This window comes from Passer montanus, unplaced genomic scaffold (assembly GCF_014805655.1).
Source record: "Passer montanus isolate IOZ18808 unplaced genomic scaffold, ASM1480565v1 scaffold53, whole genome shotgun sequence".
In the NCBI taxonomy this organism is placed as follows: domain Eukaryota; kingdom Metazoa; phylum Chordata; class Aves; order Passeriformes; family Passeridae; genus Passer; species Passer montanus.
The window spans coordinates 5,918,906-5,945,184 of record NW_024370263.1 but is presented as its reverse complement, the minus strand read 5'-3'; the positions used below and the strand labels follow the sequence as shown (position 1 = coordinate 5,945,184).

General features: G+C 47.1%; 1 protein-coding gene across 6 annotated transcripts in view; it reads right to left on the bottom strand.

Moving 5' to 3' along the window:
- The window catches only part of KDM2B (lysine demethylase 2B), a 105,347-nt gene that overhangs the window by 8,801 nt on the left and 70,267 nt on the right, over nucleotides 1–26,279 (bottom strand). For all 6 annotated transcript variants that reach the window (XM_039724386.1, XM_039724387.1, XM_039724388.1 and 3 more), the window contains 2 exons: nucleotides 7,666–7,890; nucleotides 4,321–4,464 (listed from right to left, as the gene is read on the bottom strand). In XM_039724386.1, coding sequence (XP_039580320.1) covers nucleotides 4,321–4,464; nucleotides 7,666–7,890 — 369 coding nt within the window. The remainder of the gene's footprint in view (nucleotides 1–4,320; nucleotides 4,465–7,665; nucleotides 7,891–26,279) is intronic.

Below are 26,279 nucleotides of genomic sequence, written 5' to 3'. Positions count from 1 at the left end.
GTGCTGCCGGGGCTGAGCAAGCCCTGGGTGCTGCAGGCACCCCTCGCCGATGGGGGAGCAGGGACCCAGGCCAAACACCTCTGACAAAGGGCTCAGCTCTGGGCTTCCCATAAGGGCAGTGACAATCCAAATCCACACACTCTGCTCTTGGAACAACAACAGAGAGCTCCCCAGAGCCCAAGCACCCCCCAGCCCCAGGGCTGCACCATCTCCAGATGCCCTCCCACCCCTCAGGTTTGCAGAGCCCAGCCCTGTGTCCCCCAGCGAGGCACAGCCTGATCCCTCCTCAGGCAGGGCTCTCCCATCCATGTTCTCCCATCCATTAATCCCACGGGCATTTTTAGCAGCACAGCACCCTGCACTGTAATCAAGTGTTCCTTAAAATACTCCTCTTTAGGCTCAGCACTGGCAGTGCCAGGCTGCAGCCCTCCAGCCCCGTGCCAGGGGCTGGGGCTGCCAAGGCAGCTCGGAGCAGGCACCTTCATCCCAGGCTGGACACGGAGCACTGCCAGGCTCTCACAGCCAATCCTCAGCCAGGCTAAGGGAGACAGGCTGACAACTTCACTACCTCCAGCACTGACATTTTGCTGTCTGAAAGAAACTTGTGCCTAATGTTGTTACACTCCAGCAAAAGCACAATCCTGCCCTACACAGCTGGAATGCTCCTCATGTCTGGATGTTCACACAGGAGCCTGGAATGCTTTCCAAACAGGGAACAGGCATTTCAGAAAAGACATTTCTGTGAATGAAAAGCAGAGCTAAGATACACCCTCCACACACACACTCACTGATGGCACATTCCCACTTAAGGGTTTCATTACATACTCAGAAATAAATAACTTGGAAAAAAAAAAAGAAAAATATTGATTTATTACTATTGTAGACACAAAAACATGCTGCTGTCCAGACTAACAGCTGGGCACTGGCAGCAACAGTGTGGCTGCAGCAGACAGGAACAAGCACAGGCAGGGACCTGCAGATATTTTTAATGTTTCTGAAACCTTTCTTCCTCTCCTCCCAGTGCAGGGAAAAGGAACTGGCTGTGCAGGAGCAAGCCCTTGGATTTAGGAACTGCTTCCTCCAGTCCCTGAGCCAGACAGCAGCCATTCTAGTTTCACCATCCAGTGAGAGTGATGACATGTCAGTCTCTCAGCAAGACTCCTGGAGTTAATAAATAAGTAAATGAAGTGGGCAGAATTTAAATACTGGTTTTATCACAACTGTGTGCCTTTGAACCTTCTTTCCCATGGTAGGTGTAAGATACTCCAGGAGTTGTTGTATACATCTCTGCCTCAGGGGAACAATTCCTGGCCCAAGCCCAAGTTGGGAACAAGTTATTTCCCGCACTGAATATAGAACAAGTGCTGCTGAAGGGAAAGCATTACAGCCCTGTCCCTTCTGTGAAGTTTAAGGAACTGAACAGATGTGAGGAACTGTAAGCAAACTAATTAGACACACACAAACCTGCCACTGAATCTGTCCCAAGCCTTTCAGGCTGGGTGGGAGCCAGCTGTGAGTGTTTGCAGCAAACAGCAGGTGGGTGTCTGAGGCACCACAGAAACCCACCTGCAGCACCAGGGCAGCAGCTCAGATCTGAGCACCAGACCTCGTGCTGGGGACTGCACTTGGCAGGGATATGGAGACCCCAGGATGCTGACCTGGCATCCCTGAGGGAGAGCCATGAATTCTGGCAGTGCCCAGACTGAAACAGGCAGTGAGACACACCTGGGCTGAAGCTGTGCTGGAAAGGGCCTTTGTGTCCCTGCTGCTCACACAAGGCACCCAAATATTCACTTCCATCACTATCACCACATTCAGCTGAGATGGAAAGAACAAACTCCGAGTGCAGAAAGGAGCCCCTTCTCCCTAAGGAAACAGCATCAGATGCTGCACTCAGACATGCTAGCCAGCAATGCCAGCAATTTGAGATGAAGCAAAAAAAATTCACTGCTCTTGGTTCAACTCAAACACTGTGGAACAATGAAAGGCAGTGTTCATCCCAAAATCTCATGAGCTCCCTCTGGAAGCAGCGCTGTGCTTGCGAAACTCTCACCAAGATCATTTTCATAAGAAACCCGTTCAGCAAAACAAGCATTTGTGTTGGTGTGGTATTTTCAAGGAAAGAAGGGTGTCAGGAAGCTCCTGTGACACTTCTGAGGACATGGAACATCCTGCTGTCCCCAGCACAGCTCCAGCACCCACTGCAGGTGCTCTGGTACCCAGGGCCCCCGCAGGAGCCCCTCAGGGCTCAGTGTGTGCCAGGGCACAGGTACACCTGAGCCACCTTAATTTAACTCCTCAGACAGGTCCTCTGGCACTGCTGTTTCATGGAGAAAAAACCTTCAGAACATGAACAGCCTAATCAGGGAGCTGGAAGAGGATGAACTTCAAACCACAACCAACCTGCCCTGGAGAATAAATCACCTCCTGCATGCACTGAACCACTCCACAAGCTCTGGGAGATTCATCTTGGAGGGAAATCACTCCACATGGGAATAAACCAGGAAAGGACATCTGCACTGATCCAGTTTACTCCAGTCTCCCCCAGTAGTACATCTGCCAGACATTTAGCTGGAGATGACCAGCAGTTCACATGCTGCTATTTCTCAAGTGGGACAGGAAGGCAGCTGCCCTGGGGCTGCATCAAAGGCTATTTATGGGCTCCATCCTCAGGGCTCGAGGGCTCCAGCAACATGTAAACATGGCTAGAGATTTCTGTCTTGCAGGAAATCATGGAACCTGGGAAAAAATAGCAAGGAAAGATCCAAGGAAGAGGCTCCATTTTCCTTTTGCTGTTCTCCTGAGCAGTCTCATCTCACCTTCCAAGATGATTCTGAAATTCTACCAGTGCTCTTTTGCCTCAGGAAATAAAGAGCACCAGCTACCCACCATTTCAGCTCAGCAGAAGCACTGAGAAATCAAAATAAAAGGCACACAAGGCACACAGTAAATCTCCCAGAGCTTAATTGTCAGGAACACCCAAAGCAACGCTGTTCCTAGTTACCAAAAGAACACTCAGAACACCACGCATGTGTAGGACAACAAACAGCACTTGCCTGACTTCACAGATCTGACCCACATCCTGTGCTAGTCCCAAATGCAGTATGGGGAGAGGAAGTCATACCTGAGCTGCCACCAGACAATAACTGTCCTCTGAACTCAGCCCTGAGTGCCACTGACACTGCAAAGGCAGAGATGGGGGAGCACAGGGCACCTCCAGCAAGGGCTGGAACAGCAAAGCAGCCAAAATTAAGGTACCTCTGAAATGAGCAGCTCCTTCCTCTGCTTCATCAGCCCCCAAAGTTTTGTTTTAAGCAGAGCCAAACAAGCAAAGCTCCTTTTCAGAGCCCATCTGTGGCAGGAACTGAGCACCAGCTCCATGAATCAGGGAGAAGGCTCAGCTCTGGTTTGCCAGCTCCCCACACTCTGCTCTAATAAATGACAGCACAGAGCTTGGAGCAGCACCACGTACAGCTCAGGAGAAATGAAAGGGCAGCAGAGCTTCACCCCAGGCCTGCACAGAACACACACACCTCTCCTCCCAGACAGCCCAGAAGGGCCCAAACGGGGCACGGTGTGTCAGAACACATTTGCTTTGGCAAATCACTTTAACCATAAACAAATCAGCAACAGGAAATGGCTGATCAGCTGAAAGAAACCAGCTCTGGAGAAAGGCAGCTTCTAAATGCTAATGCAGGAAGATATGCCCAAAATGACACTTTTGTTAGCAGCAAAGAATACAGCTGCTCACAGGACTCAAGTCAGCCAAGGGTGAGCACTCCTGCAGCCTGACACTGCTCAGGCTGCTCTCCAGAGCTGCACTCCTGCTCCAACAGTTGCTCCTAACATCTTCAGAGCCAGCTGCCACCCTAAGGCACATCTGTGCCCGGACCTACACGAGCAGCCAATTGCTCATCTGTACTTTGTGGGACTCGGGAAGAAGCTCCTGACATGGATTTGGGAATATCTCACCCTGAAGTACAGGCAGATTGCTCTGCCTTCCCCATCCCAACTGAAACACCTCACTTCATTAAACAAGGGGCAAAAAGAAATCAACAAATCAGCAAGATCTTCACACACTCAGGGCACGTCCCAGGCCAGGGTCCCTGCTCCCAGGGAATGCTGTTACATCAAGGACTCTGCCTGCTGGTCAGGGCTGTGTGTGCCACAGATCTCACCCTGCTCCTCACACCAACTCACTTAATCATCTGTCCAAAGATGAAAACCTAAAAGCTTCCCAATTTCTGTGCACCACTTTTACATTAAGCTGATAACTAATTCAGCTTTTGTTTCCAACATGTATCACATCCTTGTACTCACCTTAAGGCATCCTGGGTGTATGATTTCATTACAAATGGAGCATTCCATTAGCATGAGATTAAACTTGCTCTCCTCCTCTTCCACAGTGTCCTCTTTCCCAGCTTCTCCACACACCAGACACACAGCAGTATGAGGCAGCACCGGCTGTTCACGTATCAGAAAGAACTGATCAAGATATGGCAGACATGGAAACACAAGAGCTCAGTGTGCATTTACAGTGTCCTCATTTCAAAGAGGAGATAAATTATTGTGCAAACTGACATAAAGGCAAAAAAAAAATTGTAACAAATTAGGGCTGGGTCCCAGATCAAGCTCCACAGGACATGTTTCACAACGGGCCCTCCCTGTAGCAACACAGGCTCAGGGAGCATTACTGGGATGGATGAAAATGCATTTTTGGTGGGTTCCTTCAATCTGTGAGCTGACACAGACATTGGCATGCAAGTCACTCCACCAGTGTACAATGGGAGGGGAAAGAATCACCCCAGAACATCACTATTCACATCCATTAGGTTTCACAACCCGAGCAGCAATTTGGCAGCTCCCGTATTTTACAGGCAGGGCAGACAGATGTTATGGGACCTGATCCAGGTCTCACAGCAAGCCCACAACAGAACCAAGAACAGCCCTTTTCCTGACTGGCAGTCCATTATCCAGGGCCCTGCTCCCAACCTGAGCACTGCAAAAAGCTCTGCTCACTTAGAAAGAGGATTCTCTCCTGCAAGTGTCACAAGTGAGATCCAGATTTTTTTTTCTTTCTTTGAGGCAGAAAGGGAACTGCAGCATCTCACATACCTGTCACCCATGTCAAAGCACTGAATGCCACTCTAATTAAAAAGACACCTTTTTGCTAATGATTAACAAAATTCTGGTCTGCAGCAATAAGGTATAACCCTCACTCAGAAAAGGAAGATCCTGAGCTGCCCACAAAGGGAAGTGCAATCGATTAGGCTGCCAGTCCTTAACTACTGCACAGCCAGAAGCAGAGATGGGGCTTTTCCCAGCAAGGATCTCTTGTGGATGGAGTGAATCAATCCCTAAGACAATACCTGCACACCAACCCAAATTTCAGCATCAACAGTGCATCCTTCAGCAAGTTTCAGGCAGGGGGAAGCCCAGCTGCAGTGAGCCATTAGAGCACAGAGCATTTTGCAGACAGCAGTACAATTTTTCTGGCTGGGAGCAAGGGTGTCCAGGCAATCTCCTCTGTGCCACCCCTGCCTCTGTCCCACAGATGGGCTGCAACAGCAGCTGGGCTGTCACAACGTGTCCCCCCAGCCCCACTCCATGCAGCAGTCCCAGGCACTCCTGCTTCCCTTCCTGATGGAACTGGTGATGCAGAGGAGGTTCCTGCTCTCTGCACAGCAGTACCACGGGCTCTCTGAAGGCTTCTGAGCTTAATGAAAGTCTGTCTAGTTAATATTGTCAGTGTTATTAACCAAGGCAAGCACAGTCCCAGAACTGTAGGGATCATTACTTCCATACAGCTTCAGCATCTTGCAGGGTATTTTTGGCTGGAAGCTGCTGGGTAGGTACCACAATATTGTTACTGCTGAATTGTTAGAGAACAAGAGCAAAGCCAACAGGATTGCTTACAGAAATGTAAAGCACCTTGAAAGGTACAACACTTCAATTCCTTAATTTTCTGGGCCTTTGCTGCTTTAAGAATTTGTAATAATGTCCCTGATATCTGCACCAGCCTAGAAAGTGCAGAGAAGTCACTGTCAGTGCATGTGAGGGTGGGACAAGTAATCAGAGATGCCTGGCTACCTCTGTCCTAACTGAAAGTAAAACTCCAGGCACCAAGAAGATAAATAAACCTTCACTGGAAGACAGAGGATGACTACACTCAGCTAGAAGAGAAGCCAGATCATCTCCAAAAGGCTCAGCCTGTGTTACTGGGAGTGAAGCAGCTTAGTATGAAAGTTTCCTTCATCAGTGAGGATGAGAAAGCACACTGCAGCCCTAATTTAATCCTTCCACTAAAAAGGCAGCATGATTTCACTATTTCTTGCCCCTGGAGAATAATAAATTCTTCATCCATGCTGTTCAATTCATGCCACACTCCAGGAAATCAAGTGTTCAAAGAAAAGACACTTGAGCTGCAAAAGCACTCTGCAGAAAGGTGGATATTCTGTGTACTTTACTGAAAGATCCAGCAGTGCTGAACCCAATCCTCTGTGTCAGGAACAGAACAGAGCCTGGCACAGAACATGGAGTGAGCTACCAGGAGCAACTACTGGAAACCTTAAGTGCTTATCAGTTTTTTATCACTGTTAGGTGAAGTCATTTAATCCTTCCACTTTGGTCATCTCCTAAAAATTAAAAGAAAACACCCCAAATACTAAGTGAAGGGAACTGTAATGAGAGAAATCAGTATAGATAGGGTGATATTTCAGTTATGAATAAACAACATTCCTTTCCTTAAAAAAACAACAACAAAAGAAAACCAAACCCATAACAGCAGCATAAACAAGACTTTCTAAAGAATTAAAATAAAAACTAAAGCTGATTTTTAGCCTTGAACAGAGTCACTGCAGACATGAGACCTGAGAAGAAGCTCCACAAGTCAGCATGGCAGCTACAGATTCAAAAGCTGCTTGAACAACTTAATGGAAGATTAATCTGTCAATATTTGTTAAACAGAAAGCTATTGCTTGTGACTCAAGAAGCTCCTAAGTAATGTATCACAGGAGCCCAGCAAACTGACTGCCTGCTTGCCCTGTTCTGATGTTCTTTCCCTGACAGCCATTTCCAGTCCCTGAGGAGGACAAGACCCTGGACTGATGGCTCTCTGCCTCATCCAGATCAGACCCTCTGCTCCATGCCTAAGTAACAGCAAACAAATTGAAATTCAGGTCTCTGGGAGCCTGGGGCTGGGGTCATCAACACCAAAATCTTGGGGGGGCTGTCAGTCAAGGATTCCTCTCATCCCAATTTGTGTGGATAACATGGCATAGATGATTGCAGGGCAGCTTTTCTCAGGAAATTCCAACATCCAAACCAAACACACCTCTTCATCCTTAGAATCAGAACTTCCTACTCTTCCCCTTTTCCTCCACATCCCAGAGTCTGAGGGTGATTTGAGTGCTAATTTTTGATGTACTGACAATCTCCACTTCTATACTGCTAAAAGGAAAGCTGTCCTGTTAAGTTTTAGTAGCATTCTGGTTTAGGATTTGGGGAGGATGAGAAGCACTGGGAAAGAACAGAGGGAGGGCAGGGATGACCCACTTTTGTCTGGTGCCCTTTAGAGCCCACTCAGAGCGGAGCACCCAGCCCCACACCCGCTCCCCCAGGAGACACAGCAGGAGGAAAGGACTCTGCAGGCCCAGGCACACTTACAGCTATGCACTGCCTCATGATGCAGGACTGCTTCATCCTGCCGGGCCCCCCGAACTTCTTCATGTCCTTGCAGAAGTGGCACTCGCCGCACTCCGTCCGCAGGCACGCCTCGCACTTGCGGCATCGCGTCCTGCGCCGCCGCGCGCCCGCCGTGCTCCGGTTGGCCGCGAGCTTCACCGCCGAGGCAGCGCCCAGCTTCCCCTTGGGCCGCCCGACTGCCCTGTTCTGGAAGAGACACACACACACAGGGTCAGCTGCCAGCCCTCTGCTGAGCTCCAGGCAACACTGACTGCTGTTGGTGAGTTATGCACACACAGGTAACCCCAGCAGGAACGTACGGCCATTCCTGGGCCACTCTTAGGCATGAAGGAGATCCATCGCTTTTCCAAGAAAGGACGGGCTGTAAAATGACACAGAAGCCAGGATACAAATGAGAGATCCCAAAGGCAGAGCAAGCCCGTTTCAACATGAGGGCAGAGAAAAGACATTCAGGCACAGCTCAACACAAGATCCCAAGTGAGGTTCTTGGCTTAGGTCAACAGATGATCTGTGCCAGTGCTGAGCTCTGGCTATCTAGAGAGAGCTTAGATTCGTGCTCAGGTTAAGCCAGAAGGATTTCCTCTGCTGAGTCCAAGGAGCAGCAAAAGAGATTTGGTGGTTAGGTACAGCAGAGAAACACTCAGCCAATGGCTCAAGCTCCCAGTCATATCCCTAAAAAATCAGGAGAGTATGAACTACTGCCAAGCAATAAAGTAGGAAATAAAACACAAATGCTACAAAACCCTTCCAAGGTAGCTCCCCTCCTATCCAACACCAGCAAGTGCTCAAAAATAGAACACCAACTGATGATGTGCAAAGGCTAAAAAGGGCATCCCAGGTCTAGATTTCAATGACCTTTAAGACAGAAACTAAAGGAGCGTGAAAAGATTTGAAATGATTAGGTTAACTGCAACATATTCACTCTGGACATCCAAATTTCGTGTTCTCATCAGAAACTCCCTGTTATACACAAGAACTTGCAGCTCAAGCCAGACATCACTAAATACCATGTAATTGTATGGAGCTAATTATGCAAGAATTGGCTTGGCTCATACTGACCCCTGACAGCTTTCTCCATAAAGATGATAATAACAGGACTGCAAAGTTCATTTGGTTTAGCATTTATACAACTCTTCCATTTTATGCACATCTCAGCATATGACCAACAGACCACCCAGTTTCACTTTCTGTTCCTGTTGAATTCTGGGCAATCACCAAGGCAGGGGCAGCTTGGCTGTAAGGAGCCATGCAGAAATTCCACCAGAGTTTTTAAATGAAAAGATGTGCAAACATTGCACTTGGTTGTACAAAAGCTTCCCCAGGTGTCCTGCTGTACAACCCTGAAGAGAAGCCACACTGCAGTAGGTTTGATCTTCCTCCCAGCTGACTTAGCAAAGCTCCAGTGACTTTCTCTAAGCTGCAGAGAAGTGCTGATATTTTAACAGCCTCCATCCCGGGAATCTCAGTGCTGGAACAGCAAAGAAGTCAGCAGCTAGACCCCTTAAGTTTTCTCTCCTACAGACTGACTACGTGAGGTGGGAGAAAACACTACTCAGTCCATGAGGTCGCAGAGATTTCTGCTAAGTTTTTAATTCCACTCCTCCAGAACAGATTTTGCTCCGTGTGCAGCTGTGGCGCGGTGTGAACGCGGACGAGCGCAGCTTCCTTCCCATCGCAACCGCAGCAGCCGCCTGGATTTCAGATCAATGTCAGACACTCCAAAGAATAAATATTTACCTTCTAGACCAACTTTCCAGCCTCTCAAGGATAAAGTCGGCTCTGGCAGGACTGGCTTAGAGGCAACCTAGATAAGAGATAATTTTCTTCCTCAGCATGAATCACTCCTCCATTCTATTAGAGTCTCCTTCAGCTAGGAAGGGAGGCGAGACACGAACCAAAGGCTGGATAGCAGCAGGAACAAGTTAAACCAAAACATGCACAACAACCTTGGCAGCTCCCCTTGGACAACAGCACATGGAAGATTCTGTGTGAGCACCTGACTCCTTCCTACTGGGAAGCATCATGATTAAGTTTGAGGCAAACAACAGCTATGATACCGTGAGAATGCTGTTTTTAAATGCTTTCAAGGAAAAATCAAACTCTGTACTTTTCCAGCTGAAAGACAACTCCTGCTTCTGCCAGTGACACGAGCCAAGTCCTAATTCTGGGGACAACAGTTTAAGTGCCAGGACACTGCAAAGACAAGTGATAAAAGGCATCGCTTGGACACAGAATTTGAGAATCCTAAAAAACCCACAAAAGCAGGAAGGTGAAAGTACAAGAACAAGCCTGAAGTCAGACCATACCACACAACTCAGATTTTCTTCCAGACACCACCAGAACACAGCAGAGGTGCAGACCTGAACCTCACTGTATGGAACATTTCTTGCCTACCCAAACCTCTTCACTGCTCATTAGCAAATTGTACTAGCTGGGTTTGTACTAATTTACCAACCAACCAATCCTCAATCCAAGCCACGTTTTCACTCCAGGATGTCGCAGCCAGCGAGGCTGGAGAGGCCTTGCAGGAATTCCCATTCGTATCTAGTTTCAAGGGGCTCCAAAAGTGGTCGCTTAAAAACCTCCACAGAAGAAAATCTGGCCCGGGATTCAAGGGGGTAGAAGGAGCCTCCAACATGGCTTGGGGTTTATTTAGCACATGGCAGCCAGCCAGATAAATTCCAGGTCGATGTTAGTGAGGAGATGCTGCAGGATTTCCAGCTCAGACTGCAGTTTTACAACATACCAGGCCTGGTAATGAGACTGGGTAAAATCTCCTTCCAAGTTCCTGTCCCCATCTCTGTACTGCCACTTGCCATCCTCCCAGCACAACTCCATGGATTTGTCTTGCAAATAACGAGCACATGGTGGGGGATGGCAGCACTCCTTAGCCTGGGTGGCCAGCAAACAGCAGCTCCACGGCCTGAGGCTCAGGACTGGGTCACACCCACTGGGGTGACACAATCTCACTCCTCTGGAGGGGACTCCACCATCTCCTTTCCCAAGGAGATGCAGCCCTCAAGCACAGCCTGGACCTGATGACTCTGAAGCCCCCCACGCTGTCTCTGAGAACTGTCAAGGAAACAAAGATGGTACCAAACTTGATGATTTTTTTTCCCCTTAAACCTTACAACAAGCCAGGGAGCTCAGACAGAGCCTGCCCGGAATACCATCACCAGCAACTGTGTTCTCCAACATCTCCACAAGAACTGTGCTCCTAACTTCTATGGCCACAGCAAGTCTTCAGAAGAGAGGCAGGGGGATGCTGGAGTGGTGAGAGCCACTCTGCCAAGCTCTCAACAAAGGTAGAGCAAGCAGCTGCTGAAATGTATTAGGATTCATATCTTAAATCCACATCTCTATTGCACTAAAACCTAGAAAGCTGGTGGGCTTGCACAGGACACCGTGCTCTGTTGTTCATTTTGTTTGGGGTTTTTTTGTTTTGGGTTCTTTTCCTTTTGTGGGTTTTTTTTTTATTGCTCTCCATATTAGTGCTGTGACACACAAAGGTAACTTGCTCCTGTTCCCAAAGCAGACACAGCACCTGGGCACTGGGGGTGATCATGGGCCATCACATGAACTATCCTATGCATTACAAAACCATTTACAAGTCATGAAGTTGGGCTCGTCCTCCCACACCACAGTGCTTAAACATGCCCACCCCTCCAACAGGAAATGCAGTGATTTTCTGAAGTGTTGGCCTCCTACAGACCCCACCAAATTCAACACACTCCTGTTGGACAGCAATTAGGGGACAAGGTGGGGGGTGTCACCAGTAAAAGAGTCTCTCACCAGGGCTGTGCAGGTCTGGGAATACGCTCAGGTGCAACACTCACAATTCTAAACCAGCCCCAGGAAATGAGCTACCTGGAAGCCTTTGCTCAGAACATGAATTTATCCTGGTTGTGGACAAACATGTGGCTGCTGGCAGTTTCCACTGCCTACTTACAGGTACCTCAGCACTTCCACGTGTCCCAGCCCTGCCCAGATGTCACTAAACCACCAACCAGGGTCAGGAGGACCAGAGGCACTAAGGAATGGCCTCTGCCCTGAGCACAACTCTTACTGCAACAGGAACATGATCCTGATGTTTACAGCAGCAAATTACAAACCTTCACAATTACAAAGAACAACTCAACAACTCGGACAAACAAAAAATACCATGAACACCAAGCTTTGGAGAAAACACTGCAAGAGCTATCAGCCATTAAATGCATCATTAAATAGGTGCTGATGTTCCCCAGCTGCTGTCCCAACACCAACTGGGATCTGCCAGAGATGTCACCAGGCAACTTCACACACAAACTCCTCCACCCTAGAGAGGAAGATCAGCTGACCCCGTGACCAAGTCCAGAAGGAGGGAGGTCCTGGTTCTCAAAGCAAGGCTGACTAAGTCTGCAGCCCAGAAACAAGCTCTTCGACAAGTGGCCTTTACCTGGGCACAGCTCTTATTCCATCACTCAGCTTCAGTGACCTGCTTTAAACTGCTGCCAGCAGCACCAAACCATTATTTCAGACTCAACATCTCCAACAAAAACCCAGAGACATGTGGGGTGTTCTGAAGGGCTTCTCAGGGGGCAGGTCAGCAAGACCCTGAAGCACTTCACTTCAACCAAGTACAGTGTGAACAGCTCACAGAGTATCCACTGTGTACATCTCCCCCAGACAAGAACTTTTGTGTGCAGTGTTCAGTGCTCCAAGGTGCTGTGCCACACAAATATACCCCCTGCATTTGCAAGGAAACGGTGATTTCCTTCTGTAACACACAGACAAATTCTGATTATTCTCATTTACTGTAGTTTGACCACATCTACACGACCAGAACAGCATCCAAAGATGAGAATCCAGGACTTGCCAGGTGCCAGTCCTGAGCTTTATGTGGCACTGCATTCCAATGCAATTGTTTTAACAGAATTAGGATAGCCAAATCTAACTACCACTGGCTTCTTTAGAAGGTCTGATAAATAAACATTAGGGAGAAAACATTTTTTTACAGAAGCTCCATGCATTAACCCACAGTTCATAACTGCTGTCACCTAAAATACCACCCTAAAGGGGCTGGGTCATGGGCAGCACTGGGCACTGGAGACACCACAGGGTGGCACAGCAAAGGCTTCTGGTCTGTTAGGTCTCTGTCCTTTCCCAGTGCACCACAGGTGCATTTTTCCATCCAAACAGGGTGCAAGTTCTGGAGGACAAGACTACTGCATGCTGCCCAGGGCAGTGAGCAGCACTGTCCCCTCCTGCTCCACTGCCACACTCCTCTCCCAGCCTCCTGATGCAGGGAGCTCTGGTGTTCCCTCTAGAAACCTAAACTGACAATTCCCAGCAGTGGTGCAGACCAGGTAACCCGGCATTTACCCCAAAATATGGCTACTGGCCTTGGCTGCCTGGCAGGGTCTGCCTTTACACTCACACTGTCAGGCACTGCACAATCACAGAACTGTTAACTGGAAAGACCTCAAAGATCCTTGAGTCCAACCATGAACACAGCACTGCCATGTTCACCACCAAACCACGTCCCCAAGTGCCACATCCACACATTTTTAACTCTTCCATAGATTCCACCACTTCCCTGAGGAGCCTGTGAATAATCACAATCAAGTCAACAGTTCTCTGTATTAAACCCTTACATGTGTTTAGCAATTAACAGAAACCCTTCTCAAAGGAAGAACTCAGAGGAAGAAGGAAGGACAGGATGATGTAACTGCAGGAATGCAGTGGGGCCAAGGAAGAAGCTAGATTAAGAGAGAAAAAAAATCCCACTGGTGCCAGTAACATCCTTAAAAGTTGTATTAACTGAAGAGCACAAGCCAACACCACAGACCATGTCTGACTAAAGGCTATCTACCCAAAAATCTGCACATGCAAACTCCAGGAGAGCTGTTTTCCTCTCACGTTGAGTGTTTGCAGTTACATCACCCTCCTTCAGAACACACTCCTGCTGGGGTGGAGGTGTCCTTCAAGTCCAAGGTCCCTCATTAAACAGGAGCATCGAGGGGAAAGGGAAGGCACTGGAACTTTTTCAATCCCAGCTATCCCAAATCAGCATCAATCCTCTCCAGATGTTTACTGCCACCATCTCCTCCGCTTCATAGCTACAAAATCCTCTTCTACCACAACCAAAGTAGTTCCTAGCAACCCTTCCAGGTGACCACACAGAACTCCACTACTGAATCAGGCTCATTTCCCACAAGAAAATAGAAAGAAAATAAAAGTTTATACTTTGCAGGTTCATCTGGGTGTTAATGACACTCCAGCAGCTTTTCTGCCAACATAGCAATGTTGTTTAGGGTGTGATAAACTGGCACATCAGTGCCAATGTCAGTGCCCCTGTTTATTTTCCTCTGGTGGTGAGGAGGCAGAAGTTAGGCCTGGAGGGTGGAATAAGATATATTGGCAAAAATATGCTTTGGGAGATAAGCTTCATCAAAAGTAGGAGCTCTTGAAACAAAGACCCCAGTAAATTTCGGACTCAGGGCACAACACAGCTTTTTTTACTGCTGCTTTGGGACAAATCCCCCTGCCCCAACCAGGTGCAGTCTCCTCTGTTTACACACAGCCAGAAATCAAAATTCTTCACTTCAGGAGCAACACAGCAACCTGGTGGCTGGGCAGGTGCTGCCCACGACACAGGACACAGCCCCAGCACCCACACGCTTCCAAGCCCCCAGCACTGCTGGCAACTACCAAAAGTGCAGTAAATCCTGTGTGCTCTGTGATAAAAAACACCACAGCCTTTTTGCCTTCTTAGTTTAGACACAGACCAGGGAAAGAGGAATGAAAGTCAGCAGAAAAAGTGACAAAACCTGTGGTTTCTACCCGAGCATTGAAACTGTGCTGTTCAACTGCACCTTTAGAGGTGAAGCACCTGTTACATACAAGGGCTATCACAGAAGAAAAAGCAACATAATATTGATTTGACATGAACTGTGTAGAAAAATAGGGTAAGCAGACATTAAAGCAGGCCTGTATGAAAATACAGCTGCAACTACATGAGGTGTTTTACCACTGGAACAGCTCTGAACAGAAAGGAAAACATTCCACAGGTCTTTGGTACATAGGTCACTGCGTTATAGTTTAGGACCAGACCAAGTTTCTTAAGAAACTCCAAAAGAAAAATTTCCCCTGTCTTGCACTAATTTTTGTTTTAAAGTTCTAAGATACAAAAATGCTATGAAAGCCTCAGGTTTTAGAAGAGTTGAAGAATCCCAGAACATAACCAACTTTCCAGATTCATCCAGCAAGAACCAGCACCTCCAAGCAACAATTTCACAGCTGGTACAATACAGCTGAGACCAATCTGCCCTCCCAACCATTAGCTCTCTTTAAAAAGTGTGCAGTGATTGCACCAAGACACAGACACAAATGGAAAAGGCCTGGCAGGAGAAAAAATTTAAGAAAAGAAGAGGACTGGGACATTTTAACTTCTATGTCTAGGAGCACAGCAGTGAACTCAAAAGCAGCACAGGCCTGCACATTCACACAAACCTCAGAATTAGGCAAAGGCTTAATAAAGTTACTCATGTAAACCTGAGCTTAGGTTCTTGGACTGACACTGCAGCAGGCCAGCGCAGCACGTTGTGTCCCCCAAGGTTTCTGCAGCAGATGTGCCATCCCTGGGGAGCACCCCAGGCACACCACCACCCCAAACTCCTCTTCCACCCCGTTTTCCATGCACGTTTCTGAACCAAAACAAGGTAAAGTTGTTCAAAACAAGATGGGTTTTGGAAGATAGTCTCAACACCTGGACTACGTAGAAACCAGTCTCTAAAAAGAAAATATCAGGCTATTTTTAAGAGCGAAACACCTCGAGTTAAGAACAAAACTATCAAGTTTATGTTTAAATTACATACACATGTTTAATACTATTCCTGGTGCATTTTTAATTGCTTAGGCAGTTCTTAGAGAGTAAAATACGCAATCTAGAACATATGTTCTGGATTATTTTTCACAGATTACTTCATAAATTCAAGAAGTTTATTCTCCTTCCCCCACAGGAAAAAAAAAAAAAAAAAAAGCCTTCAGAGAATAAACCCTGCAAGTATTAATAAAAGTTCTCTTTTCATTCCGGCACACATCCTTCTCTTTCTTCTACATCCCTCGTCACTGGGAATGGAAAGGAGGCTTTGGCTATAAATCAAACGAAGACAAGGTAGCCAGGCTCAGCATCAGACTCTCCCCCAAGTCCCGCAGCCCTCTCAGCTATTTGAGGAATCTTAATAGGAAAAAAAATAACAATTCTGCCGCGGACAGGGCAGCCCCCGAGAGGCAACAGCCACCCGCTGGCGGCGCGTTCGGGGCCCTGGGAGGTGCCGAACTCGCGGTGCCCGGGGCGCCCGCGGCGGGCGAGGCCGAGCGCCCCGGGCCGGCCCCGCGGAGGCTCCGCGNGGGCGCCGCTGCCCCGGGGCCGCTCCCGACCCCACATTGTTCCCGTCCCCGCGGCCGGCGCGGCGCTGCCCGGCCCGGCCTCCTCCCCTCCCTTCCCGCTGCAAACTTCGCCGCCCGCCCCGGACCTGCTCCGGCCCCAGCTCGGGCCCCGGCCCCGGCTCGGGCTCCGGCTCCGACTCGTAGTCCTCCTCGTCGGCGCTCGCAGACATGGCCATGGCTCATGGTGGGCCCAGGCGGAGCCGAGCTGACATGGCTGGAGCGGCGCTGCTGGCGGAGCCCCGCTCCCCGCACACACACACACACATGCAGGAGGAGGAGGAGGAGGAAGGGGGGCCGTGCATATTCATGCCAGGCAGCCAGGAAGGGGCTGGCCCTGCCGGCACGGCCAATCGCGGGCCGCTTCCACACCGCCGGCCTGCGGGGACAGCGGGCACCGCGCGGCCGGGGCACCGCGGCCGCCCCCCGCACACGGCGCGGCCGGGGACGGGGGGCTCGGCCGCCCGGCCGGCAATTAGTCCCCCGCCGGTAATGAGCCCCGCGATGTGCCGAGGGCCGGCGGGGGCGGGCCGAGGCTCGGGTGTGCCGAGCGGCGCTGGGCGGGGAGGATGCGCGGCCGCCCGCGGGGCGCTCGGCGCTGCTCGGGCTGCTCAGACAAAGGAGACGCGCACAGACACACACACACACACGCGCACACACACACACGCGCACACACACACCCTGCTCCGCGCTACCTGCCCGCTCCCCTCCCGCGCGGGGCGGGCCGGCAGCGGGGACCCTCCATCCCTCGGCAGGAGGAAGGCACCGAGCAAACTTCCAGATTGCAAGCGGCAGAACCAGCGCTGGGATAAGACGAGGCGACCCGGCTGGTGGAGCCGCTCGCATCTGGCCTCGCGCTGCTCCTTGTGCACGCACCCCCTCTGTGACTTGCTCCCAAGGAACCATTTCTAGCCATGCTCTGATCGTCCTGCCCCGCTGCTGGGGTTTCACAATGAAATAGCCTCCCAGCAGTGTGACAAGTAACACATCGGTCAGCCGGGGACCTGTTCTGGATCCAAAGGTCCCAGGGCCAGCACCTCCACATGGACACTGCCTTTGCCCTCCAGAACTTAAGGGTCACAGGCCTGTATTTGAGTGCCGGAGATTTAAATTTCCCATTGGATTTATGGGCCTGCTTTCAGGGGAAATCCCGATTCCACTCAAGTTGTTAGGATTTTGCCTCTGGCTCCTACGCCCACAACACAGAATTAAACATGAGATTAAATATTTGCATGTGCTGAGCAACCAAGAAGCCATAAAGAAGCACATCTAATGGTCCTCGCATCAGGATTTTTGCCAAACTAGTTTCAGCTCAGTTCCCGGGTCTGAATTGCCACATGGCACAACCGCTTTGGGTAGTGCAGAAGAGGCAGCAACAGGCAAGAGCTGGCATGGGAGCAAGCAGCAACACAGCCCCTGTGACACCAGGATCCACACCGAGCCTGGTCCCTCGAGTTTAAGTAACAAAACACAGTCAAACTTTAAACACATATTTACGGGCAACTGCTGATAAAGCCACGTGAATTGAGTATTTACTCCCCTTTTTATTTTCAGTACATTAAATATCCATTGAGTGCTGTACTCCTCTTGCCAACTCAAACTGAAATGATGGGTAGGTGATGGTGTTCTCCCCATCCTGCTCATCCACCATGCTGGGAGCAAAGCAGTTACTCACAACACATGAAGGGGCTCCCAGAAGGCGATGGGATGTGCTCAGCCCGTCTCCTGTGTCTCCTCAGGTTTCTCTCTTCCCCCATTGTGCTCCTACACAACCGGGAGCAGGAGCAGACGAGAGCTGAGGCATGAAAGGCATGTGCCTAAGGCCTTGGCTTTCAGAATCACAAGGTAATATCAGAATCCAATGTTTTCTGGAGGAGAGAGGAAGGGGGGAATGCATCTCATGACAGGCCTACAATGTTTTCAAGCACGAGCAAGGACATGGCTACAGCCGTGTTTGTGGTGCCACAACACACCTGGCCTGCAGCAGGAGGACAGACGACATCCACAAGGAAAATGCCTGGTCCCACACCTGCCCGTGGGCAGACCAAGTCTCCACTAGCCCAGTTCCCTGCAAGGCTCCCTGTAACCTGCCTCACACTCGTCTGTCCCTCCAGCCTTTTGGCTCCGTAATCCAGAGGGGAGAAAAAAATAACCTGTGACATCCCGCAAGGACAATCCAGCAGTCACACCACGGCAAAATGTCACTCACAGCAAATTAAATCATGACAGAGATCATCCTACTCCTCTCAATCTGCAACGCATTCCAGCACTCCTGATGTTGGCATTGGCCTCTCCTGGCTGCAGCAGGTTCCTTCCCAGTGTAACCCACAGCATCGCCTTGCAGCACCACGAGTGACAAGTGAGCTCTAATTACAGAGCCCGAGTTAGGACACACAGCTCACACATGCCAAGATCTTGGAATGATTTCCAAATGCTAGATAAACTTTGCCGAGATGGTGTTTAAAAAAAAAGGGATAGGGTATGATATAAGATAGCAAATTGGGAATCAGCAAGGGGGAAACAACACAATGAAATAATTGTTTCTGATTATAATTGCTCTCAAAAAAACTTAGCCTGTACAAGAGCAGCTAACCATTCAAAGGAATATTTAATACACAGAAGGAACTATTAAGAGACCATTTTCCAAGCTCAATTCTTTCAGCCTGTCTGCACTAGAGAACACTAAATTACAACAAATAGTGAGCAACCCTGTGTCTAGTCGCCCAGCCTGGTGGAGTTTACAACAGTTTAGAACACAAAATAAGCAGCAGTGACCCCAGTCCTGCCTGCAGTGGCAGAACTGTGTCCATACTTCAGCTTAGTGTGATACAGTTCAGTAATAAATAACATCCTTAATTACACTGCTGAATGAGCCACAGTGAAAACTGCATGAAAACAGACAGCACCTTCTATTTTGAACTGTTGCTTTGATTGCACCTCACCTGAAGTCATATATAAGTCTCATCAATATCATAATCTTCTCCACAGAAACCAATTATGTTGTCACAAACTGAGACAATAACCTCAAGCGAAGAATAAACAGCAGGAGCAGATGAGTGCCAAAGAACCAGATTTTATTCTCATGCAAATATCCTTAAGTACTAAAACCAAGCTGGGGGAGGACGACTACAACCCCTGTGCTGTACTCACTCACTCCTGAGCATCTCCTGTACCAACAGATTGCAGCTGCTGCTGAACAGGATCTGTGTTTTCCTATTACACACTAGAGTTTATGATGCTCAATAATGAAGCAAAATAAAGTTTTTTTATGTGGCACAAACACACTTTTGATTTAACCTTCCCTTGAAACTTTTTATGCATCTTTACAGAGTATTATATTTAGCTGGTATTAGAAAAAAATATTTACACAGAAACAATTAGATCTCAAGTTGGTTGATATGCAAGTCCTTGAAAAAAAGATGTGATGTGAGCTGCTGCTGCTTTCTGTAGGCCAGCACATACATTTTTGAAAAGGAAACCCACTGAGATGTTTATGAATCACAATTATTGACCTGTATCAGAATAAAAGAGTTACCTAGTAGCTTTCTAAGGTTCATTGTTTTGGTGTAAGTGTCCATTCACATGAAATATGATCTTAACTGTTGGGCCTGAGCAAATTTCATGACACTTTTCTCAAGAGTTTTAACCAATATTTCAGTTGTATTCTCAACACCAGCAGTGACAGTCTGACAGCCTAAATATCCACAATCTTACTACTTCCCATCTACTTCATCTGAACTATGACATAAGAGCTGTCATCAGATGCACTGAGTATCTGTCACCATCTTTTCAATAGAGTCTGATTGATCAACTTTAAATCAAATAAAGTAAAGCAAGATGAAATAATATTGACTGCTCCCTCCATGCAATGCTGCTGCTCGTACTTCCCTAACCAGCGTCCAGCAGTGTTCCAGGGGATCCAAAGGCAGCAAGGGCTGTACAAACACCTCCTGGAGGCCACTGCAGCAGAGAGCAGCACCCAAAAAAGAGCCCAGCAAACCCTGCTGCCAGGGACTCCTCACTCATAAGCCTTAAAACCAAACAACCCTCCCAAAACACTGTGACATCTTAAAAAAGTAATGAGTAAGACTGCAGAATGGTGAAACAGGGACTGCATCTATCACACAAGACAGACTCCTCTGCAGGAAGAGCCGTGACATGACTGGGACTATCCACTAGGAAATGAGGGAAATCCTGCCATGCTTCCTTCTTCCACAGAGCCTTATGGCACAAAGCATTTCCCCAGCTCAGTTTGTGTCTCCAAGAGCCATGTTCTGTCAGTAAATGCAAAAACCAGTGAAGGAGGTTCCTAAGAAGATAAGCAGTGACTGCCATGCTGTGGAGGAACATGCAAATAGATGTGAAAGAGTGGATTAACCGGAATAGGAAACCTGCTTTCCTGCAAGAGGCTCAGTGTGCTCTGACACAGCACAGAACGCTGGGAGAGTCAGCTGTGTCCAACGTGTGGGCAGCAGCCTGAAAATCCAGAGACCAAACCCAAACACGTGGTAAGCAAAGGAAAAGCTCAAGTGCTGTTTGCCTGTGAGGGCTCATTGCTCATTGTCATCACCTACAAACTTGATTTGGATTTGTGGGGTAACATCCAGGACTAAAACTAAACCACACCAGGCTAAGACTCGCAGCTTTTATTGGAATGTACCCATGTATTTTGTTGTATTTGTTATTTTCAAAAAGGAGAGCACTGCTGTCCCTCTTCTATCTGGTCCACTGGTGCCTGCAGGAAAGTCCTGAAGTTGAAACAAGCCCTCATTTATATTCTCAGCAGACTTTAATTTCAATGTGCTGTGGAACTAAGAGGAAGCCATCTTCTTGGGGACAGAACATACAATTCAATTTTGTTCTGAAAAGTGCACGCAGGATTAATGTCCATAATTGCACGGCCTGTGCTGTGGAATGACAAACGCCTTTCCCACTGCTCTGCCAATGTGCTTCAATCCAGAAACAAAACTATCAACTTCCAGATACGTACTCAAAGCTTGGATTGTTTTAATGTCGAAGTGGTGGAGAGCAAAAGGATGTTGGAAGTCTTAAACCAGGTTCAAACCTTAGCCTCTGTTGGCCAGCTCAGCAATAAATGCAAGCCAGGCTCCTGGTGATAAAATCTGAGATCTGTCAACTCATTTCACATAGACTATCTAAGGAAACGGTCTTAAGACTACAGTAGCTTTCACCAGCACTTATACTGTCATGAAATAAAGAGAAAGCTTCTGTCTTGAAAAATGGTAGTCAAGACATAGTTGGGAAAAATTCATTTTACTGAATATTTGTGTCTGTGGTAGAGGAATGACAATGGGGAGGAATACATAAATCTTCTTGCATGATACCTGGAGCACAACAGTTGGAAAACAGAGATGTCTGTTCATTTTTTTTCCCAATCCATTTAGATTTCTAGTCAGAGTCAAAATGGCTCTAATTTACCTGTTTGATGTATTAATCACATAAAGGCATTGGTCAGATTTCAAAGCAAGTGGCTGAGAGTTGATAAGAAGTGAAAATATTAAGTCAAAGATGGAAGATTAAGAAGGTGCTCATTCAAGTCCTTGCTATTTATAATTACTCCCTGAAGGGACACAATATTTCAAGTACAGCCTCTTGAGGTGAGAAATAATCTGTCAAGTCACCAGGCAAAGGTGTTAGAAAATACTGAGGCAATAGGCAGTGAAGCTCTTTTGGAGTCACGGAGTGGGGTGGGTTGGAAGGGACCTTCAAGACCATCTTGTTCCAGCCCCTAATGGCACCTTAGGCAGGATCCACATCCACCAGACCCTGGAACTGCTCGGGTCTGCACAAACGAATTTGTCTGGAGGACTGATGTGTGTCAGAGACTGAAACAGCACTCAGAAAAATAAACAGGTCAGGCAAGGAGCTGCCTTCCTGGGCAGCACAGCCCTGGGAAAGCAGAGGCTTGACAGGAACTCCCAGTAGCTCCAACAGCTTCACTCCTGTGCACTGTACCCCAAGAAACCTTTGCTTCTGGTGCATCAGGTTTTTTTCCTGCCTCCAAGTGTACTTAGCAGGGAAGGCCTTAGTTTCGTATGTGTACAGCTACTGTGGGAAGTCCCCTAAAAAAATATCCCCCAAACATCAACTATGTGGTTTTGTGTCTTAATAGATTTGTCAGGAGCCAGAACTGGGGTATTTTTCTTGAATGTATTTCAGCTCTCTCCTACCACATGGCATCTACTATCCTACAGTGTAAAAGAACACGAATTATTCAAAATTATTTAAATCACTGATTCCAATCACAATTTAAATCAGTAAAGAGAAAAACAAATTTAAATTGATTTAAATCCTCATTTTCTTTTGTACTTGTGTTATTTTCTGGGAGAAAAGTAATTATTAGCATCTGATAACTATGAAGAAATGCCTGATTTGCAGTAGATTATGAACTTTATAATCAGGACTTTTTATCAACAAAAAGGATTCACAATACACACATATTTGTATATGCAAATCTCCTTGTAGACTACTGGCATTTAAAATTGTTGTTGACACCAAACAGAGTTCAGGCTCTGCTGTGTGGGATCATTTCAAACACCTTTAAGCTGGTGCCTGGCAAGAATGAAATGCGACAGTTTAAATCTCTTTTTTGCTCCTGCACCACTTGGAATAACTGATGGAAAACTTATTTGAATCTCAACCAGAAAATTACACCATACAACTTACCCAGAATCTCAACCAGTAAATACATCACACAACAATTTACACAGGATTGTTTTGCTCTCTTATCTACCTTTATCTTTTTTATCCTTTCCAAGCTTTTTCTAACACCAGATAGACTCGATTTTTACTTTAATTCTTAAGTGCTTGTTTTTAATTATCAGGATGTGCTTTCTAATACATTTGTATTCCCACAGGAAGTTCCCTGAGTAGGTCTCCATGGAATGGCCTGGCTTAGGGAATCTGGCAGAGTTTTCCCACTGCTGCTCCATGGAATGTTGCTTTCCTGGTGGTAGCCCCGGGCAGGCTCCTGAAGCTGAGGCTGGTTTGATGTTGTGCCATTTCTACGTGCTCGGATCTGTTTCAGACACCACTCTGGTTAAAACACTAATTGCTGTAACGAGTCCCTCACTGCTCCTGCTTCTCTGGGTGGAGCTGGCCCAGCGATAGCTATGGCAGGAATTCTTAGTAAGCAAGCAAGTAAAAACTGGAAGCACTTATTCAAAGGTTTTCAGGAATGTTCTTTGTCCACCTCACACCTCTCCCCCTGAACTGAAAGAAAGGCTGATATAAAACAATGCTCAACACTTCTGAAAAATCATACTGGTTTCAAGTGAATCAAAACACTCCATTTTAAGCTTTACCCCCTAATTTTTGCATACAATCGAATTTATTGTGTCCACTGATTCTTAGTCCATTTACTGACTATTTTTTAGTTCTGATCCAATGCATAATGTCACATAAAACTGAATCCATAATTAAAGGAGCACTGTTATTAAAAAATGGTGAATGGTTTCACTTTTAAGGTGAAACACCAGAAAGAGGGGAAAAGTTTCCTTGCTGGAAATGGTGGCAGACGTATGGAAGTACATGGAAACATCTATGGGGTCCAGATCTGGAGATGGTGGCTAATCCCGCTGAATTTTATTATTTAAAATACAAGTTCATTCTAAAAAATCTACCACCCTTTTCATCACAGCTGTCCACTGTTCTGGTGTGCTCTTTGGTTCAGACTGTGAACAATGATCTGAAATCTTACTTCCAGCCTAAATCTATTTATGGTATGTTTATATTCACTTCTTCCCATGCCAACATTGTCCATTAGCTTCAATAACTCTTTTCCTGCCCTGGTGATTATACTCCCTGAAGTCCAACAACAATCACCTCCCCCTTCAACTCTGCTGGGCCACGCTGAACCAGGCATGTCCTGCCAGTCTCCAACATCACATCTTGAATATATGTGGTTGTGGAGTCCCACATTCACCCTCACCTCAAAACTACCTATAATGGAACTAGAATAGAGGGGGGAAAAAAAAAAAAAAAAAAAAAAGCTCATATGTATGTTTTTCATGCCAGAAAAGACTGAACTGACTTGTGATTTTCCGCTTGGGAATAGAGGAAAAAATACTGGAACACAGTAATGGGAAATAAAAAAATCCTTGACAGCACAGAGATGAACAGAGACCTCATTCAAATTTCTCAGAATGCATGATACAGAAGGCATGAAGTGTATTTATGATATTAAAGGACAGATCTGAAACAACATAAGGAAGTACTTATCTACACAGAGCTTTATTAAACCGCAGGGGACACTGGCACAGGATGCTGAGGAGATCAAAAAGATCAACAGGTTCCACAAATTATTAGGTAAATTCACTGAGAGAAAAAAAATTCTACTAGGGAAAACTAAGCAGAGAAGATGAAGATATAATCTTCCATCTTAACAGGGAAGATAAGCAAAGGGAATCTCTGTATTTCTGCTTTGTTCCTACAAGTCCTTTAGCACCAGCAGGAACAGGACAGTGCTACAAGGACTGTGGGCTGGTGGAACATGACTTTCCTCAGCCTCAGGAATCAGCCTTTTGCTCTGCCTCTCACAAATTAGTTCATATGAGTTAATCCTTCTTTTTCAGATGCATGGATGTGTATGTAGAATTCTGCAAAAAGACTTCTAATAAAAATAATGAGGTACAAACTGAAGTGCTGTAGGACAGAACTCACTAATGACAGAAATCAGATGATGCCATCCCAGAAGGACCCTCTCAGTGTGATGCCTACCTGTGACCACCCCAACTCAAAAAATAAAAAAAAAGCCTGAGAGGTGCCTTCCTTTTTTTTTTTTTTTTAATGATCACTTTTTCTTCCTGGTTCTCATGTCCTGATACAGAGCTATGAACATTGTTTGCATTGCCAATTGTAGGGAAACTGGTGTTTAAAAAAACCAATAATCCAATCAAAGTTTCAGTTTGTGGCCTTTACTAATTAATAGTATTCCTTTAAATAGGAATATTACTATTTCCTTATTAGACTTCTCAGCTATCTTCTTTTAAAATCAACAGGTAAAAACTACATGGAGAAAGAATATGAACAGGCATCAGAGAAACAGCCACATATTGCAGCACTGTTAACCAGCTCCCAAAAATTACAGCTCCATCTCCTGCTCACAGCCAGACCTAAATATATTTGGACACTCGCTCTCATTGCAAATGCAGTGGCTTTAGTTTTGTGCCAGGTAAGAGATGGGAATCCAGCTCTCGGTCTGCATTTCTAACTCTTCACAGAACAGGAGAGTCCAAACATATTTTAGTTCTTTATAGCTGCTCTTCATAGACAACTGAAGATCTTTATCACGATAAAAACAGAAGGCACTGCCACAGAGTGTAATTACATGGTGCTGGAGTTGACTGTTTTCTTCCAGAAATAGGAAATGGTTTGAAAAACGTGGTTTCTGCTCAAGCCATATTCTGAGGTCCTTAAATAAAATACTATCCCTAATTCCTGTGCAGATAAATGGGAACTCTGGTGCTGCAGGGCTGAGTAGCTCGTGGGAATGGGTTTTGAGACTGGGCTTGGCAGGAACAGCTTCCTGCACCAGTGACCAGCTGCGAGCTGCCACAGTGGAAAATCAGGTTTAGGCTCTGTTCACACCACCCAAAAGTTCCTGTCCCAGGGATGGTGTAGAAGTTAGTTGGGATGATTCCTTGCTCCTCTTTAGCTGCTGAAGAACCCAGCACCTGAAGGCAGTGTGCCCTGTGGAGATCCTCCCTTCAGACAGCATGGCACAGCAGGATTTGGTCAAAGGGTGGACTTGATGATCCTGGAGGTTTTTGCAACCTTAATGATCCATGACTGCAACCCCCCAGAAACACTGAGCCCTGCACCAAGTGAGGACAGGCCAGTGCTGCAGAGCCCCAGGCACAGGAACAGGAGGGGGCTGCACATCCACAGCTGCATCCGCGCCACAGCCAGTGGGAAATGTCCTGCCTGCAGGTACACAAACTGTCAGCCAGCAGGACAAGCAGGTTTCAAATATCCACTCAGTCCCACATTCCTGATTCCTTCAACAGGCCTAAATTAGGATTGTTGTACATATCCTAAGACCACTGGCACTGGACTGTTGTCTCTTACTGTACAGCTAAATGAAAAAGTTTCTTGCTTCTTCTGAAATAGTTTCCAAAGGCGGGGGG